This window comes from Acinonyx jubatus, chromosome A1 (genome assembly GCF_027475565.1).
Source record: "Acinonyx jubatus isolate Ajub_Pintada_27869175 chromosome A1, VMU_Ajub_asm_v1.0, whole genome shotgun sequence".
Taxonomy (NCBI): Eukaryota; Metazoa; Chordata; class Mammalia; order Carnivora; family Felidae; genus Acinonyx; species Acinonyx jubatus.
Window position 1 is genome coordinate 208,624,206 of NC_069380.1, and position 19,569 is coordinate 208,643,774.

At 44.0% G+C, this 19,569-nt stretch overlaps 1 protein-coding gene across 2 annotated transcripts in view; it reads right to left on the reverse strand.

Moving 5' to 3' along the window:
• Nucleotides 1-16,784, reverse strand: part of DNAJC21 (DnaJ heat shock protein family (Hsp40) member C21) — a 29,082-nt gene extending 12,298 nt beyond the window's left edge. Inside the window, exons 1-7 of one of the 2 annotated variants that reach the window (XM_027075242.2) lie at nucleotides 16,511-16,784; nucleotides 8,740-8,833; nucleotides 7,157-7,280; nucleotides 6,274-6,396; nucleotides 5,586-5,890; nucleotides 4,558-4,709; nucleotides 2,026-2,113 (exon numbers count right to left, since the gene is read on the reverse strand). In XM_027075242.2, the coding sequence (XP_026931043.1) occupies nucleotides 2,026-2,113; nucleotides 4,558-4,709; nucleotides 5,586-5,890; nucleotides 6,274-6,396; nucleotides 7,157-7,280; nucleotides 8,740-8,833; nucleotides 16,511-16,607 (983 nt within the window). In that variant the 5' untranslated portion in view covers nucleotides 16,608-16,784. The remainder of the gene's footprint in view (nucleotides 1-2,025; nucleotides 2,114-4,557; nucleotides 4,710-5,585; nucleotides 5,891-6,273; nucleotides 6,397-7,156; nucleotides 7,281-8,739; nucleotides 8,834-16,510) is intronic. The other variant, XM_027075232.2, reaches the window with a different exon arrangement.
• Between the last annotated feature and the right edge of the window lie 2,785 nt (nucleotides 16,785-19,569).

Genomic DNA, 19,569 nt, shown 5'->3' on the forward strand with positions numbered 1-19,569 from the left:
TTACGGTGGCAACTGGTACAAGGTAAAATCATCAATGAATGCCAAATCTAGAAAATTGTGATGAGGAGCAATATATTTGCCTAACTTTAATCGGTTATTTTTGAGAGAGAGTGTGTGAGAGTGGGGGACGGGCAGGAAGAGGGAGACAGAATCCCGAGCAGGCTCTTCAGTGTCTGCAGAGACCGATGCAGGCTCGAACTCATGAACCCTGAGATCGTGACTTTAGCTGAAGTCACTCAACCAACTGAGCCACCCCGGTGCTCAGATACTTGCCTACTTTAAAGTATCTCAGATAAACATCCTATAAGGTAAAATCTATTGCAAGGGAAAAATACACTAACTCTATAGAGTAAAAATTAGACAATGCCTGGACTGGGTGATCAAAATCATTACCACAAGGAAGGCTAGACAGACATCATATGCCTCCAGACAGGAAACCCTGAGAGCAACACAACATGTCTATGTGGTATTCCAGCTGGAGATACACAACTTGAAACTAATCATGAGGAGACAGACAAACTCAAAACGATAAATACTCTAATAAAAAAATATTTTAAAGGGCCAGTATACTACAGTAACAATGGCATAGACAAGGGAACTGGCCCAGATTAAACAAGACTAACTAAATAAATGCAACACATGATCCTAAACTGGATTCTGTGCTGAAGTAGAAAAGAAACTGTACAGGACACTAACACAGATCTACTGCTGAAAGTGGAGTACAGGCCAGTAAAGGAGAGGGAAGCAGTATCAATGTTACAAACTTCCTGAAGTTGACAGCTGTACTGTGATCACGTAACAGAATATACTTATTCTTAAGGAACATGTACTGAAGTACTGAAAGGTAAAAGAGCATTATGGATGTAACCTGCTCTCAAATTAGTCAGGCAAAACCTGTGTGTGTAGAGTGGGGAAGGGGGGAGGGGGGAGAGAAAGGGAGAAAGGGAGAAAGGGAGGGAGGGAGGAAGAGAATCGTTAAAGCAAATGGGGCAAAATGTTAGTAACAGGTGAATTGGGTGCTCTATATCTATTCTTGCGACTTGCCTGTAAGTTTGACATTATTTCCGAGTGAAAAATAACTTTTTAGGGTGGCTCAGTCAGTTATGCGTTCGATTCTTGATTTTGGCTCAGGTCATCATCTCACGGTTTGTGAGTTCGAGCCCCACGTCGGGCTCTGTGCTGACAGCACCCAGCCTGCTTGGGATTCTCTCTCCCCCCCTCTCTCTGCCCCTTCCATGTGCTCGCTCTCACTCTCAAAATAAACTTAAAAAAATTATTTTAAAAAATCTGTTTACAAAAATAATTTTCCAAATCTCCTCACTGCTGCTTTTGTTTTCTCGCTTGTTTCTAACTCTCCTGCCCTTGCCACTTCTCTCGCCACTCTACCATTTCCCCCTTCCCTCGGGGTTACACACCAACACCCTCGATGACCCCACACCACCACTGCCATCCTTTCGTCTCCTGTCTCCTTCACTGCGTGTGTTTTGTTTCTTTGTCCCTTGCTGCCTCTACTTTCACTTTCTGCCCTGGTCCCCCCCGCCCTTTATAATAGAATCCTTTCAAACATTTCTCTTTTCTTCACTGTTCCCCAAAGGCAGAGTCCTTCCGCTTCAGCAGATATGGTCTAGGCAGGACACGTTCCTACGTTGGCAGCAATGGCCCGCACAGGAGCGTGAGGGCGGGAAGGGAGTCTACCTGCAACAGCAAAGATTAGCTTTGGTCTAGATTAGCTTCTGGTTGTCCGCGTGACTATGCCTTCTTTGTCACAACAAGCAACATTTCTTTCTGGAGACCCATCCATGTTTTAGAAAGCAGCTATTACACAGGAATACTGGCATGAATGAGAATCAGTACAACATGCTTAACTGCTGGTACAGATCCTTCTTCCTCCTCTGTTAGACAGAAACCCCCCAAGAAGACATGGGAGGGCTGGTGTCCAACTGCCACAAGCACTTTCTCTTTAGGACTTTCAGAGTTACACTTCACCCTCAGAAGAAAAGGGGAGTTTAAAGATATTAAACGTACGCCTTTTCCGTCTTGAAAGATTTGTCACACGCTGGGCAGTAAAGGTCATCATACAGCTCAGCATCCTCGACCTCATCACTGTCTCTACCTACAAGAGGGAAGCCGGCAGTAAGAATCCTGGCTGAGTAGAACACAGATCTAAAACATCTCTTTAGTAACGATCTAACATCACACACAAATTAGAAACTGCATTTCCGGAGACAAAACAAATAATGTTACTAGCATTTGATTACTATCTATCTATCTATCTAGAGGGTGCAAGAGAGAGTAGAGAGAGAGAATCCCACAAAAGGCAGGGGAGGGGTAAAGAAGGGGAGGGGGGGAGAGAAAGAGAGAGGGAGAGAGAGGGAGGGAGGGAGGAATGGGGGGAGAGAGAGAGAGAATGGGAGGGAGGGAGGGAGGGAAAGAGAAAGAAGCAGAGGAAGGGAGGGGGGAGAGGGAGAGAGAGAGAGAGAGAGAGAGAGAGAGAGAGATTGGGAGGGAGGGAGGGAGGGAAAGAGAAAGAAGCAGAGGAAGGGAGGGAGGGGGAGGGGGGAGAGAGGGAGAGAGACAGAGAGATTGGGAGGGAGGGAGGGAGGGAAAGAGAAAGAAGCAGAGCTTACCTGGGGCTCATGTTATTTTTTTTTTTTAGCCCAAAGCCGGGCACAAGCTCACCCAAAACAGAGCTTGAATTCACCAACCATGAGATCATGATGCGAGTCGAAGTCAGATGCTTAACTACTGAGCCATCCAGTGCCTAGGATTTGATTACCTTTTAAAAGCAGCCCTGAATTATAAGGGAAGGCTTCCAAATAAACCATTTTATCTTTCAAGTTCTTCTCACAAATAGACTAAAAAGACTCAAAATCTTCTCGAAGTTCTCAGTATGAGTTAAGTTCAGAAAACCAAATGCCGCTTTCATGGTTTTACCACAAAGAAGTTTTTTCAACAAAGGTTTTTTAGTTTACTTCTTGAGCAAGATTTGATGCAAACACATTTATAACTGTAACCTACTCTTAACTGCTTCAATAAACTTAAGCTTATAACACTCCATCATTATTTGATAGGCTGGTCATAAAATAGCATATTACATGTAAACTTTAGCATGTCCTTACACTCTGTTTTTTCATAAGCTTAGGGCTTTATTACAACAAATAATTACTACCAATACAGTTTGCAAAATCTAAGCAACTATAACACTGAATTCAAAGTCTTTGAAAAATCCCATAATCTATCTTTATAAGGAATAAAACAAGTAACTTGACTGCCACTGAGATCAATAAATGAGATCATGCAATGAGATCAATAAAGATCCCAAGGTACTCTTCTATAGTCTACGTTTTGATTCTTTATATATAGGTGATGTGAATATGATTTTGAAGGACATTCTCACTGAAATCATAAATGATCAAAACGCATCCTAATATTAACATTTAGCAAATAGTATTGTTGTCCAATTCCCTGTACCCTGTCAATATATCGTATAAATGAAATAACCTTTGATTAATCAAATATTTAATGAAGATTGTTGGATTTGAAGTCAAAATCTGGATCTATAAATGGCCATATGTTCTCAGGCCTATGTCCTAGCTTCTCAGTCTTAGTTTCCGCTTCAGTAAAACTGCTATCATTTTATGAGCAAAACGTACATTTAAAGGGTATTGTGTGAGGATCAAGCACACTCTTGTATATAAAAGCACTTCAAAAATTATAAAATTCTACCTAATCATGCCACCTCACGTTTATAGACTGCTTTACAATTTTCAAGAGACTTTCACACATACTACTTCTAAGTCATTAATAAAACATTTCATTTCCTGATCATTTTGAGTAAATAAAAATCCACCATTTTATCATTTGGGCTACCCACGTGTAGGTAAGGTGAAACTGACTAAGCTGTGTGTAGATCATTCCATGTTATTTCTCGTGGAGCAGCTAGACACCATGCGGAAGGTCAGGTACTCTCAAGGCCTAACCTTGCCTTTCACGGCAGTCACGTCCCTTGTGCTGTAAGGAGAGAGGCACCGAAATGACACACCACAGCACACCAGGGGGAGACCCTCAACAAAGTGAGAAATGAGAGGAAGAATTTATATAGCTCACAGAGGCTCCTGTACAACATTAGTTTTTCTGGGAAGAGTTGATGTTAAAACTTGACCTACTGCGAGCTTCCCTGCAGTTTTTAAGTAACCAGCAGTCACACCTGTCACTGTGCCCACTTGGCAGATCATGTATGCAGTCAGAAGCACAAACTATTCAAAACACGGCCAGAAAAGAGTTTACTAATCAAATTATAGGGATCGGACTACTTCAGTGGACTACCTTTGCTTGGCCTATACTGGACTGTTTTTCGTCTGAATTATCTGCCACCTTTAAACACTGGAAGACGTCACATAAAAGTCCGGATTTCCAGCTCTGCTTAAAACGCAGGCGGGCATGAAAACACCAGCCACAACTGACTGGAACTCCGAGGTCTCCACGTTTGCATCTGTTCTCCTTTCATCTGCGCATAAAAACATTTACTTTCTAAAGTTTCTTAACGAATGAAGTTACCATCGTGCCCGTCTCTGAGCTCAGGCCCCTCCACCTCATCTTCGGCTGAGCCGTCTCCAAACTCCTTCTCGTAGCGCGCCTCCATCTCCTTGAGCTCCCTCTCCAGGTCGGCCGTGGTCATCCAGCTCTGTTCCTTGTACTGGCCAGCCAGTCTAGACACACAGCATAATCTCTCACTCAGAAGCAGGTCTGCACACGGTTCTACTTGCTCTTTGGGCTGACAATCCATCCCCCAGAGAGCTCCTTCCTCCCAAGCCGTCAGTGTGTCCACACTTTTAAAACCTGGGCTTAGTTCCAGCGGGGGCAAAGTCACTGATCTGTTCTGTTATGTGCTTATGTGATTCAAACTGCTTATTAGATGATGGGCGTTGAAACCTAGAACTCTTAGCAAGTTATTAAAAGTCTTGAGGTACTTTGAAATTCTAAGTGTCAAGTAAAGTGCTAATTTTCCAAAGATGAAGGGTGGGGTTGGTAGAATTGGAGAAGTGAGTAATTTTTAGAAGAATGCTCTGGACCCGATGCTCTCGCGCTAACTCACAAACTTTACAGGCACAAGAATGAACTACATATCTGGAGTACACCGACAGACACAGCGTCGCAGTGGGGTGCAAAGCCAGGGCCCTGCACAGACTTCTCGGGCCCAATTCCTGCCTGTGTGACTTCCCGGCTATGGGATCCTGGACCTCTCTGCCTCGCTCCCTCAAAGGAATGAGGGTCAAAACCAGAACCTACTTTGCAGATCTGCTGTGAGAAAAGAGCTTAGAACAGGGCCTTGCACGGAGCAAGAATTCAAATTAAGAGTCACTATCATTACATCTCACAAGTGTCTGCAAAGGATCTGAAGAATAAAGGGATTCAAAAGAAATACATTTTCATGGTAGATGAAAAACTGTCAACACCAGGATTTAAAAAAACAAGACGAAGCCAGGATGACGATCTGGCCCCCTCTCCCCCTGGAAAGCACCTGTCAGGTCTGGCCCCACACCTCTGCCTGGAAAGGGCCCCGCCACGCATCCCACATCCCGTACTTGGCCTGCTTTAGCTTCTGCTGCCGCCTCATCTCCTCGGCCTTCCGCGCCTTCTCCGCGTTCTGTTCCTCCACGAGTTTCCGATGCGCCTGCACTCTTTTATCTCTCTTCCGGATGAAAGCTACCAGCTGGCGCACAAGCTCGTTCTTCTCCTTCCTTGCTTTGTCTCGGATCTTTTTGTTTTCTTTTTCCATGGCTCGCTTCTCCCAGCGGTTTGAAGCTTGTCGTGTATCATATTCTTCCTTCCAAGCAAAGTTCTTTTGAGTGCAGAAACTCTGCCAGTAAGCGTAGAAAGGATGGACTACCTAGAGACAAAGAAAACAAGTCAAATGCCGTGGTGTAAGATTTTTTCCTTCAGTGAGGCAGCAAAAATCAGTGACACAAAACATCTTTTTCATATACATAATATCACTACTAATCCATGGAGAAAACAATCCTTTTAAGGCTTTACAGAATAAATCCCTCTCCAGAACAAACTGAAGGAGGCAATTAATGGGATGGGACCACACTCAATAAACAGGGAAAAGTAAAAACAGAGGCTGTGAGGGAGCTGAAAGCCCCTCCAGAAGGAGAGAGGAAGAAAGTTACAGCATAGGACCCAGAACTAGGAACCCGTCTTTTTAAATAGAGGCGGGGGGAGACACTAATAAAATGCTAATTATAAAATGGCAATGCAAGCTTCTTTTACCGTGTCATAGTCACTCTGAGAGTCTCCAAAAGTTGGGAAATCCTCCATATCCTCTTCTAACACGGATTCTCGTTCTTCCTTTGCAATCATTTCAAAAACGTTACGATACACCGTATAAAAGCCCTAAAAAACAGTAGCAGAAACACAAATTCTTAACACTTTTCTGTCTGATCACAGAATAAGATTTTAAAATGTAACATGAAAGGGCCCCTGGGTGGCTCGGTCGGTTGGGCGTCCGACTTCGGCTCAGGTCATGATCTCATGGTCCGTGAGTTCAAGCCCCGGGTCGGGCTCTGTGCTGACAGCTCAGAGCCTGGAGCCTGCTTCAGATTCTGTGTCTCCCTCTCTCCCTGACCCTCCCCCGTTCATGCTCTGTCTCTGTCTCAAAAATAAATAAACATTAAAAAAAAAAATTAAAAAAAAAATTAAATGTAACATGAAAACCTTTAATGTTAAGGAAATTACAGACCCGAGCTCTGTCACCGCAAGAACATTTAGGTTTCAACTGGAGGTTTTCATATGCTGACGGTTTAAATATGAAGCCAATGTGTTTTCAGTTTCCAAAATGAACACTGCTTCACCTGTTATAATTTTAAGAATTCTCTTTGTGGGACGCATGGTGGCTCAGTCAGTTAAGTGTCTGACTCTTGGTCTCGGCTCAGGTCATGAATCTCGTAGTTCATGGACCTGAGCCCCACGCAGGACTCTGAGCTGACAGTGTGGAGCCTGCTTAGGATTCTGTCTCCCACTCTCTCTGCCCCTCCCCCACTCATGCACGTGTCTCTCTCAAAATAAATACGCTTCAAAAAGACAAAGGGAATTCTCTTTATGTTTGAAAGTCTTGTGCTTGATACAAAATTAAGAGTGAGTTCACTTATCTTACCTTTTCATCATCTCCATAACCAGAGTAACAGGTAACAGTGAAATAGTGAAGCAAATCTAAGCTGTCATCTTGATATTCTCCATCAAGCCCACCTTTCAGTAGAGCCTCTCTATGATTATCATACCTAAACAAACAAAACAAATTAGCATCATCAGTGAGTGCTGAGTAAGAATTCAGAAGGACTCCTTACTCTGAAATAGGCCAAATATTATTATTATTATACATTTTATTATGTCCAGTCCACAACTGAAAAAAATTTTTTAAATATCAACATGAAAAGAATAATCTTTCACAAAACTGCTGATTAAAACTATGACTGCAACTTCCAATATGCCGCAGGCATTACACAGTACTAATCCATCCGAACGATGGAATTTAACAAGCCAGGGAATTCCCAGGACACTCCCAGAAAAGCAACTGCATTTTACTAAAGTCAGCACTGGACATAACCTGCTCCATAGACTCCTTATACATTCGTGATCAGATCTACCACCAACATCGACCAGAACAAGACTCTTTGTAGGGTTATGTAAACAGTCTAGGAGCTTCACACACACACAATCACTCTTTATCATAACTCTGTAACGTTAGTTCTTACCCCTAAAGATAGAAGAGGAAATTGAAGCTCAGCGATATTTAATAACTTGCTGTCCATCATCACAAACCCAATAAGTGGCAAAGCTCAGGCCTCCTGCAACCGAAGGGCTGTGCTCCCAGCCACAGTGCAGCCAGGCCTGCAGGCAGCAAGACTGTAAATAGACAGGGGCTTCAGAAGAAAGGACAAGAGAGTCCTTAGGACAAGGAGAAGAGCACAGAGCCAAGGAAGTCAGGAAAGAATTTAAGCATTCTCTAAGGCCAGATCTCCAAATTCTTAGGGAGGAGAAACATGTAGGAGATTCTCTCTGATTTTTATATAAAAGACAATTTGTGACGATTTTTCTTTACAGCCTTTCTCCCTGACAGCCAGCCGTGCGCTGTACATTTTTTAACACACAGAAGACTCCCACAACAGCACCGAACCCCGAGCTCTTCGTAATAGCAGGCTCTTACACAGTTACGTCGGGGCTTAAAACCTATTCCTTTGTAGCAAAGAGTTCATCAAGGATCTGAAAACTCAACTTTAAACACAGAAATTCTTGTATCAGGTCAGCATAAGTAAAAGTATCCATCATAGATGTAGTAGCTTAACTCAATTTCTTCATATGAAGTAGTTCTTAGAGAAGCCTTGCAATTCTTGCATTGACACGTATGTGTTTTTTCAGGACAAGTCAATATGCTTGTCCAACACCAGTAAGTTTGTCATACACCAAAGAGATCCCATTTAATGAGAAGTTACGTCACCAGTATCAAAGTCAAATCTGTTTAATATTGCCAAACTTTGTCCCATCACCCATAAAATGAATCACCTCTAAGGTTCCTTCAACCTTAATACTACATTTTATATAACGAATAGCTGAGAGACGCCTCAGAACACACCAAAACATCTAACGTCCACGTCTATATGTGATGTATATTTTAAATCCTCTACTGATCACTCCTTCCAAGAAAACACACTAAGATAAGAGGGACAGTGTGACGCTCACCATGCTCTTTCCTGAGGGTCACTCAACACGTCGTACGCTGCTTGGATTAACTTAAATTGTTCAGCTGCTTCTGCGGCATTATCCAGATTCTTATCTGTTAAAATAAAGTCACAGATATTTAGACATCAAACAAGTAGAGGACAGTATCTGAAAGGGACCTCTTTCATCACAAATGTCATAAACAGATGAGGCGTGTACAAAACAAAGGAAAACAACCAGGGAAAGGCCAAGAGACCTGGGGGAGAGTTGATAATCAGAATCTGTGAGAAGTATCTACTTGAGTGGAAATTTCATGCTTTCCCCTCAGCCGTGGTGCATCCCTGAGTACTCACACTGGATAGCCACCAGCAGAAAACCCTGACTAGTACACATTTTTAGAAAAAGCAAAACATATATATCAAACCAGTTACAGACAACTTACTTAGTATTACGTTTACTCTTCACACTGTTTTTCTTTCTCATCAACATATATCAAAATAAACCTCATAAAGCTTTAAAATACATATACTAATCATTCTTCCCTTAGCTGTGCTTCCTTAACTACAGAATTCAGGGAACATCTTTGCCTCAGGGAGGTGGCCAGCTTGTAAGACGGCCCCCAAGGGCCCCCAAGGATCCCCAGCTCCCGGCATTCATACCCTGTGTAGTCCCCTCACAGGTCACCAGGGGTGGTCAGTGTGACCAACAGTGGGCAGCAGAAAGGATGACAGCATGGTAAGTCACTTCTGAGATTAGTTTTAAAAAGACCGCAGTTTCCATCTTGGACTCTTGCTCTGTCTTGGGTCACTCTGGGAGTAGCCGGATGCCACAGCATGAGGACACTCAGGTGGCCCACGTGGAGAATGGAGGCCTGTGGCCCGTAGCCAGCAAGGAAAGGAGGCGTGCCAATACCATGTGAGATTGAAAGTGGGTTTTCCCACTGAAGATATGACCTCATGAGAAACCCTGAGCCAAAACCACTAGCTAAGCCATTCCCATACTCTGAACCTCAGAAACTGAGTCCATGATGAACATGTTTGCTGTGTCTGTTGTTTTAAGCCCTAAGTTTTTGGTAATTTGTTATGTAGTAACAGATAAGTGATATGCTCAGGAAGTTAAATGTTTGAATCTACTATGAAGCATTCCAAAATTTCATAAGCTACAACTCAATACTTGCCCTCTAAGACTGGAGGAAAAGTGTGATAGAAACATACTCCCTACGAAGAATCTTGCAGCCTTAGAATAAGACCTTCGAGGACATCCTGCCTCTTCTTTTTAGGTACCATCACACTGGTGCCCAGTCCTTCAGGTGGTATTCTGCTCAACTATCACTGACGATACTTTCTCAAATGCACCAATTTGCCACAGCTCTTCTTAAGATACTTTTTAAAAAATGTTTATTTATTTATTTTGAGGGAGAGCATGTGGGTGCAAGCGGGGGAGGGGCAGAGAGAGAGAGAGACTCTCAAGCAGGCTCCACGCTGTCGGCACAGAGCTCTACGAGGGGCTCAAACTCATGAACTATGAGATCATAACCTGAGCCCAAACCAAGAGTCAGACGCTTAACCAACTGAGCCACCCATGCACCCCAAAGATACTTTAACATAAAAAGTTTTCCATATTATTTTAGAATCACGGCCCTGTTAAATTGGAAGAAAAAAAAATCTCCATCCCTGCAGCCTAACTATAAATGAAAAGTAATATGATGCAAGTCTAAATCCCTTTCCACAGTGTAGTCCATCTGAAGGCAGCCAACGGTCATCTCATAGTCAACCTTCTCCCTGCACAAAATATTCCCATTTCTTAGGGCACACCACAATCCCCTACCTCCAATGCAGCTGAAGACAGGCACCAATAATCAAGGAGCCAGTCATTACTTCCTTTTCTTCACACTCTACTTTTAATCACTACAGCTCATTGCATTAACCTTCGGTGACATCATTACCTCATGCTGAAGTTACAGCTGACAAAGTTTCAAGTCTTTTGCATATTACTGACAAGCCAACTAACAACTATATAATGGACTTTTTAAAATTCAGATATAGCTCAAGAGGTGCCTGGGTGGCTCAGTCGGTTAAACGTCTGACTTTTAATTTTGGTTCAGGTCATGATCTCAAGGTTCAGGAGATTGAGCCTGAGTCAGGCTGGCATCAGGCTCCATGCTGGGATTGTCTCTCTCCCTCTCTGCCCCACCCTCACTCATACTCTCTTTCTCTCTCTCTCTCTCACACACACACTCTCTCAAAATAAATAAATAAACTTAAAAAAAACCCCACTCAGATAAAGCTCTTAATCCATTCTGTGGCAGGCACTAAATGCTAGATCGTCCAACACCTCTCCCCTTTCCTCTTGCAGCCTCTACTGTGGAGGCTGGATAAGCGAAAGTACTTACTTTCCCAGCCTCCCTTGCGGCTAGAATGGCCCTATGACACAGTTCCGACCAATGAGATGACAGCAGAAGTCTATTAGTATATTTTCTTTCCTTCCTCTTTCTTCCTGTCTTGCATGTGGACATGATGTTTGGTGCTTCAGCAGCCATCGTGAGACCACTGAAACATGAACCACTGAAACAATGCCAGCAGGAACCTACCTCCAAGCCTTCTCGCAGTGAGAGAGTGAGAGAGAGAGAGAGAGAGAGAGAGAGAGAGAGAACCTTCTTAATTTTTTGTAAGCCACTGCAGCTAGGTTTTCTGTTATTTCCAATGAACACAACAAAACCTTGGACGGCAAGTAACTTGTTCTGCGAGTGTTCCACAAGATGAGAAAACATTTCTAGTACATTTTAACTTGACAAACAAGTGATGTCTTGCAATACAAGTAGTACATGATGCCAAAGGTCACATGAACACAACTGAACCAATGGTTTCTGAAATTCGCTTTAATATAGGAGTGCTTTGGATTACAAGCATGTTTCCAGAACAAATTATGCTCGCAAGCTAAGGCTTTACTGTACTACCAAATTCCGTTTTGTTGTGGCCCTGCTGCATCAGGTTTAGGTAACACAGGACACTCAGTGCCCTGTTGTAATTATATTAAATTTTGATTACCACTCTGAGAAAGATACTAGTAGTTGTCTACCCCATATCTAGTCTCATCTTCTTTCTAACAAAACCCTGATTTTGTTCACAGTGGTAAGGTACCCAGTTAAAAAATTCACCGCCCCAGAATTTCTTGAGGTTGGGGAATATCAGGTGACCCAGGTTTAGCCAAGGAGATATAAACACATGCCTACCAATTGAAACTTCCCAGGAAAGGTTTTATTTTCCCCATGAAACGAATGGGCTTTGGTGGCATTCACTTTATGCCCTTAACCCAGCCCAAAGCCAGCGTATAAGGCCTACAGGTGATGCTGAGGATTGAGACAGAGACCGCTGGTTCATCCCCTTCTCCCAGTAACAAGTGAACCCTGATTTTGTGGTGGGCATCTGGTCCTGTAATAAAAACTCCATTTCTCAGTCTCCTTTGAAGCTGGGCAGGACCGTGACTAAGCTGTCGTTGAACACGTGTAAAAGTGCTCTATGACAGCTTTTAAAAGTCTTCCTTGGAAGGCAACTGGCAGGCACTCTCCGTCCCTGCTCTCTCCTGTCCTCCTCCACTCTGATCTCTGGGATCCCCAACTGCCACCCTGGACAGCAAGTGAGGGCCCACCTACGAGCGGCTGAGCAGAGTCCACGGACCCGGTGGAGGAGAACCACTCCATGGCAGCCTGCCTGTCTCAGCACCTCCCCTCGAGAGAGCAACAAACTGTCTTTGAGGCTTAATTGCTTATACTTGGTGCGAGCGCTCAAGCCTTCTGGTCAGGACCCTGGAGCAGGTCTTTGAAGGTTTCATCAAGCAGCCGGGGCTACCAAGCTGGGCCACCGGTGGATTCCTTGCTAGGTGAGAAAAACAAAACTACTTGGTTTAGTTACTGCAGCCAGCCTCCCGTCACACGCAGCTCAACACAGTCCTGATCTGCCTTCAAGGGGAGAGTCCAGCTAAAAACGCTCATGATTTCTACATCTTCATCAAATCATTCATAAACTTTTTGTCAGATAAATAAAAAAGCACAGTCCAAATTACAGAGGGGTGGCAGAAAATGCCAGCAAATAAACCTTCCCACATAAAACAAAAAAGGTGACTGGGGGAGGTAAGTGGGTGGTTCTTCTTCACCTTTTAATCAGTACTGTACTTTGTTGTCCTGTTTCTTCCCACTCCCTTCCTTCCTCCCCCAAAGAAATGTGGAGAAAGCTCAAGCTTTTAAACACATGAAGTCTGTCAATGTACCAGCTGAAAATAAGATCTAACCCCTTACTGAAGCATCTTTCTTAAATATTTTTTTCAGTCTGTCATATGGCTTTTTATTTCACTTAAATATACCTGAAAGGGTTGACCATGTTAAACTGGGATCTAAAATAAAAAATGCAGTAAGTTAAAAAGCAATATTAAAGAAAAAGAAAGCCCACATTTATTACTAGCCACATGCAAAGGCCACAGGCATTTCAAATCCAGCTGAAAAAGTTTAAAAGACATTCTCACACTATTCTTTGTGCTTTTCTCCTGATCCCGACACTCTTCTATTCCCTCCTAAACATTTTTACAGTGCCTTCCGGAAGATTTCATGGATTGAGCCTTTTACGTCCTGCCTTGACGGAGGCCAGGCTCCCTTAAAACACCACTTCCCCGTAGGCTTCCCTCTCGGGCCCCTTCAGCTGCAGCCCTCACAGGGCAGGGCTGGTGCTGGAGCCGTATCCTCCTGGTTCCTGGCCTCTGGTCCTTTACTCATCCCCGAGGGGAAACTAGCATTCCTTCCAGACTATTCATTGGCCACCACCCACCTTCTTCCCCTTCTCACTGTCCAAGCATCTCTCAACCCCTCCCCCACTTAACTCACTGAGAATTCTGGCACTTGGCTCCGAGTTCCATCCCCAGGTCCCATCATCACCATGGGTCTTCAATGTACCTTGACCTTCTGGTCTCCCTACCTCCAGTCTTGCCTGCTCCAATGTACTCTCTCCATAACAGCCCGAGAGATGCTCGAAAAACAAAAACCCCTGCTTCCAACTCTTCAGTGGCTTCCCAATGCCCTGTGGTGAGAATCCAATCTGCTTAATCCAGTTTACCCCAATCTCCAAGACCTGGCTGCTGGCCACCTGGCCATGCTTATGTCTTTTCCCTTCCTGCACTCTGCCATGCTTTGTCTTGCCTCCCTCCACCTGTATTCCCTGCTTTCTGGTGTTAGGTCTCACCTTAAAGTCCCTTCTTCAGAGATGAACATCTATCCCACCCATAACAAACTTAGTCCAGGTCATGTATGTGTGCTGATAAGCATCTTCTATTTGCTCTCATATGGCTCTTATCTCAGCAGACTGAAATTGCCTGTTCTCCTGTGACTCCCTGAAGACTATACGTGCCGGCAGAAGGCAGGGACCATTCCTGTCTCATTTACACAGTAAAGTGCTCAGGGCAGTCATCTGATAAAAGCCTTCCCTTCACTAGGCAGTACTGTTCACCCTGAGAATTATTTTCAGTTGCTCAATTAAAAAAAAAAAAAAAAACCCAGAAGAAATTACCTTTAACAGTGAAAAATGAGCAGCCTTTCACCTTGAGGTACAAATCATTCTTTGAAGAAAAGTCCATACGTCAACCTCAGAAACATCTAACATGGGACCTTGCTCATAGAATGAAATTAAACATTTGCCGAGTGACGAACTGAACAAATTAACAAGCCAGCACAGCAAAGTATATCAGAATCATGTATCTCCTGGAAGAGTATGTATCCTTTAAAGGTATAAGCATCTTCAAACCAAGAGATATTTAGGATGCTATGACTTATGATGGCATTCAGAGAAGATATTCACATTTAGTTACTAACTGGTTTGGTTTCAAAATAGTTAACTGATGTTTTTAATAACATTTGCATACTTCTTCCTTGCACTGATTTCCAACTAATCACCAAATCTGGTCATTTTTCCTTTACAGCATCTCTTCGACCCAGCCCTGCCCTTCCCTCACACTGATCCCCAACCTGGCTTGGGCCCTTATTTGTCACGGTGGACTCTAACGGACTTCTGTCTCTCTTTAATCTACTCAGTTCCCATCACAGTACCTCCTCAAGATATCTTAATAAAATCAGCTTCAACCCTCCATTATCGAAAAACAAATTTCACAGTCCTTAGCCTAACATTCAAGGCGCTTTACAATCTAATCTTAAAACTACTTTTCAAAAACATCGGAACACTGTCATCAAAATGTATGTATTGGGTCACAAGCATTAATCCTTTCTCACACTTTCCCAGCCAGAGAGTCAGGGAATTCCTAACTTCTTCCTAATTCCTAATTCAATTTCTGATGACAACCTCTATTACTCTAAGAATATGTTTCTATGCTGTTTTTGTATTTACTAATTTTGGATATAGCTACTGACTTCCTGCTGTAACAAACGTTTAGCTTACTTCTTCCTTTCCAATACACGTTTAGCTCCTCTGCGGGTAATCATTACCATTGTAAGTAACAAACCCATACCTTGATTTCTTGTTCCATCACCTACAGACATTACCTTCCGACTCTGAGTCCCAGGCCCTTCTTTCAGCTCTTCTCCCAACCCATATTTTCAGATTTCCAGGAAACACTGCCTTCGGTCAAACCATCCCCTGGGCCATCTTCTGTCCACCATGATGCTCTTCCTCTTCCCTCTACTGTTAAGTTCACTTTTCCCAATTCCATTCCTTTAGGATCCAGCTAAAATCCAGGCTTCTGTGCCAACGGGAAGCCTCGCTGCCTCTCAAGACACAGTGAAAACTCCCTCCCCTGAATCCCTGGGGCATTTGTAAGTTGTTCTATCAATCCAACTACCAATTGTGTATGTTCTGCTGTTTGGTTTGCACTTGTAGTTGCCTTTTCCTGGCGTAGGGCGTATTTTCCCAGCAACACTCTTGAAGTCTCTTAGCATTTCAGAATCTTACTATGGTGACCTGCATGTACTGGAGACTCTATAAATGCGCTTACTGATTAGTGCTAATGTGTAAACCTCTTATAAACCTCAAAAAGCTGACATTCGACTACAGCCTTAGTTTCCCAGTCTGTCAGATCAGATTACTTCACAAAGGTCACACAGGCCTGAACTACCACCAAATAAAACATCCAAAGGAAACATACTTCTAAGTACACATACAAACTTCACTAGGGAAGACACCCAATTAAAACTCAATCTGCAGAACATCCGAAGTGCAGTACAGGGTTTGTACTTCAACAGCTTACTTGGAGAGGAAAAAAAAAAAAAAGGCACAGCTATTTAAAAGACATTTTACTAGTTTGTCTAAATTTCAATAAGGGTCCATAAATTACATGTGGGTAGCTGGGACTCCGTGATGAAGTTAAAATCCAGCTAGCTGAGCGGCCGGGACTCAAGCAAGGGCCAAGCCAGAGAACCCAGGACTCCTCCTTCGGTGGTGTTGGCGAAGGGGTGGGAGGAGCGGGTGAAGTCGGTACAATGTTGTCCTTCCCATCAGGTGGCCTCGCGGGAAGCGTCGGGTGGGGTGGGGGGGTCTGGGAGGGGACGAGGGGCTGGGGGCTCCAGCAAAGCCTAGGGTAGAGGGATGCAAACACTGAGGCGCGGAGCGGACGCCCGGCGAGAGGAGCACTGCGCAGGGGCACCTGGCGGGGATCGGGCCGGTCTCCAGGACGAGGGAAGTTACAGGTTCGGTAAGTCGAGACTGGCCAGGGTCTCGGAGTTATTCCGGGGAGAAGGGTGGGAAGGGTGGGAAGGGTGGAGGAGCTTTTGCGAGGGCTGCGGCGGTTGCGGACTAGTTACCCGGGTGCCATTTCAGGGCCAGCTTCCGATAGGCCTTCTTGAGCTCCTCTTCGCTGGCGTCGCGCCGCACCCCTAGCGCCTCGTAGTGACACTTCATCGCCCGACCGGGCAGGGGGCTGGGGCCGGGGCCCGGGGCGGGGCCGGGGCCCGGGCCCGGGCCGAAGTGGTGGCGACGGCGCTGCTGATTCTCTTCGGCGGCGGGAGTCCGGCGCCCGCACCGGGCCAGCCAGCGAGCGCGGCGGCGGCGGCGGCAGCGGCGCCGGACGGCGGAGGCGCGCGGCGGCGACAGGCGGCGCGGGCTGCGGCACGCGGGCGCAAGGAGGGGGCGGCGCCGGCGGCCGCGGCTCCGCATGGGCGGGGGGAGGGCTCGGTTCCGGGAAAAGCTACGCGAGAGGGAGGCGGGGCCACGGCGGGTGGGAGGCGGAGCCGCGGCCGGATGGAGGCAGGGCCACGGCAGGTGCGAGGCGGGGCCGCGGCGGGATGAAGGCGGGGCCGCCCGCAGGTGGGAGGCGGGGTCACGGTAGGCGTCATTGTGAGGGGCACAGAAGGCGGTCAGTGTAAGGTGCACCTACTGGGCAGCCCACCTGAGGGCTGACAGAAGTCTGATGGGATTCTGGAAAACATCTTGTTTTCTGAAGATAATTTCTCAGCAGAGCCTGTTTTTACAGATGAGGCAACCCAGGCTCGAAGTAGTCGAGTGACTTGCTCAGACCTCCCCAACTAATCAATGGCTGGATTCAGTTGGATGGAACACCAGGTTTTTTAACTCTTCAATTCGTTTTCAGCTGCCAATTATCGCAATCTCTAACATTGTTCATCCTGACCCACATGCAGAGAAATAACAGTAAATATAAGCCTTAAACTGGAACAATGTGAGAGAGCACCAAGACATTTAAGTAACACACCAAATGTTTTACCACCAGTATGGATAAAATTGTGCTGACCCATCCATCCATCACTCTTTAATCCTAACTTTCTGGCTTCTCATCCTACATTTCCAAGATTGGTAAAGAATGCAGTTAAGGGATCGTATTTAACCAATTTTTGTTAATCCAACCGGTACACTATTACAGGATGGACGATCTGTACAACTGTTCCAATTTGAGGTGTCAAAATAGTATCGTAATTGTCATTAAAATATATTGGTGAAATATATACACCAACATTATTTCATTGCAATGTGGAATGTTTACATGCATCAGTTGTTAGGCGTAGATTTTGTCAACCATGTACAGTTAGAGAAGGGGGTGGCTCTATTGCTAAGATCTATTGTACAAGGTTGTCCCTTGCTTAATAGCCTGCCCCCTGCACCTTATCAAAACAAGCCAACCCTAAACCTCATTTTCCCCACAGTCCAACCAACTCACACTCAAAATTCATACTCCAGCCTCTTTTTCAAAGAAGGAAGATACTATACAGCCTTAGTTTGTAAGCTGGCAATGGAGAGGGATTGAAGAGTTTCACTACAGGGAAAAATGGAAACTTTCCCCTTTGGAGAATGGGACTGGGGGCAAGGAGACAAAAATTGACACAGAACTTTTTTCTTCCTCCGACTACATCTGGTTTTGCTTACAACCTGCCATTTATTTGCCTTTCTCCTCCTGAAAGAAGAGGCATGTTTTTCCTGTAATATTGTATAGAGATGTAAAGACAATTACACTGGATATAAATTTGTTTAAAGGATTACCTTTATTATGTAAGTTGACTTCTAAATGAACAGGACTTGAAAGAGGAATTCTCATTCAAATGAGGCACCCACATAAATGACTGTGAAAGGTAATTTGGGATAGGAAAATATGTAGAAACTGATAATCAAACTTGTTAAATGGAAATTCCACTACAACTCTAAAACACCTCCAAAAGTGTTAAAAATTTGGGTCTTCACTCAAACTCCTAACTTGTTGAGCCAGTTTTTCTTATAACCTATAATTATTAGGATATGGGTGTTTAAAATCAAATCATGAATACAACTTCTTTTCATCCTGGGATATATTTAATTGCCTAAATAAATAAGCTACCCCCCCCCCCCCCCCCGCACTTAACCAGATTTAGCCTTCATTAACCACACACAAGTATTTAAACTGAACCTCTGGGGGGCGCCTGGGTCAGTCAAACATCTGACTCTTATCTCACGGTTTGTGGGTTCGAGCCCAACACTGGGCTCTGCGCTGACAGCCTGGAGCCTGCCTGGGATCCTCTCTCCCTCTCTCTCTCAAAATAAATTAACAAAAAAATATGAACCTCTGAATTACCTGTTTGATTTAGATTTCAAGATAGCCTAATTTAGACTATTTCAAAATAAAGTAGCCTAATTGCACATTCAAGACGTTTCTTTGAAGATAATTAAAAAATGAAATATAGTGGAAAACTGTTCTGCCTAGATTTAAAATACAGAACAAAATTAAAATACAAGTGAGGAACTAGGAAAGATGTCTAGGATAACCTTGCTGTGTAACACCTTTGACAAATTAGTAAAAGAGAACTACCACACAAAAACAAGGTTAGTCACAAAATAAAAACCAATACCCAGCCAAAAAAAAGGTATTCCTTTTTTAACCTACCAAATTAACAAAAAATTTTCCCTGTTGTCCAGGGTGAAAGTAAATAAATGAACACTAAACTTGGTGAAGTACAGTATTTAGGGGAACCACAAGGTCTTAATGTTGCAGGATGGTCAAACAGCTCTTATTTCATAAGGGGAGAAACTTAGATGTTCTGCTGCCCTCTAACTACTGTTCGTTCCATTTTTCTTCCTGCTAATTTATTAAGTAATTTATACCCACTGCTTCTAAATTAAATCTCTAATCCACAAAATACTTTCAACACATGTATTAACCCATTTGATTCTCAAAATCTAAGAATTTTAATTGTATTCTTTCTTGAGGTGAGAAAACAAGATCAGAGATTGGCTTTTCCAACACCTCATTAATTGGGGACTCGGTGACTCCAACTTCAGTTAAGATGCTTTCCTTACCTGCACTTTACCATCTAAAACTAAACTCTCAAAGTGCCTAATGCATTGTTTTACAAGTAATAATGACCCAATAAATCTGTTTCAA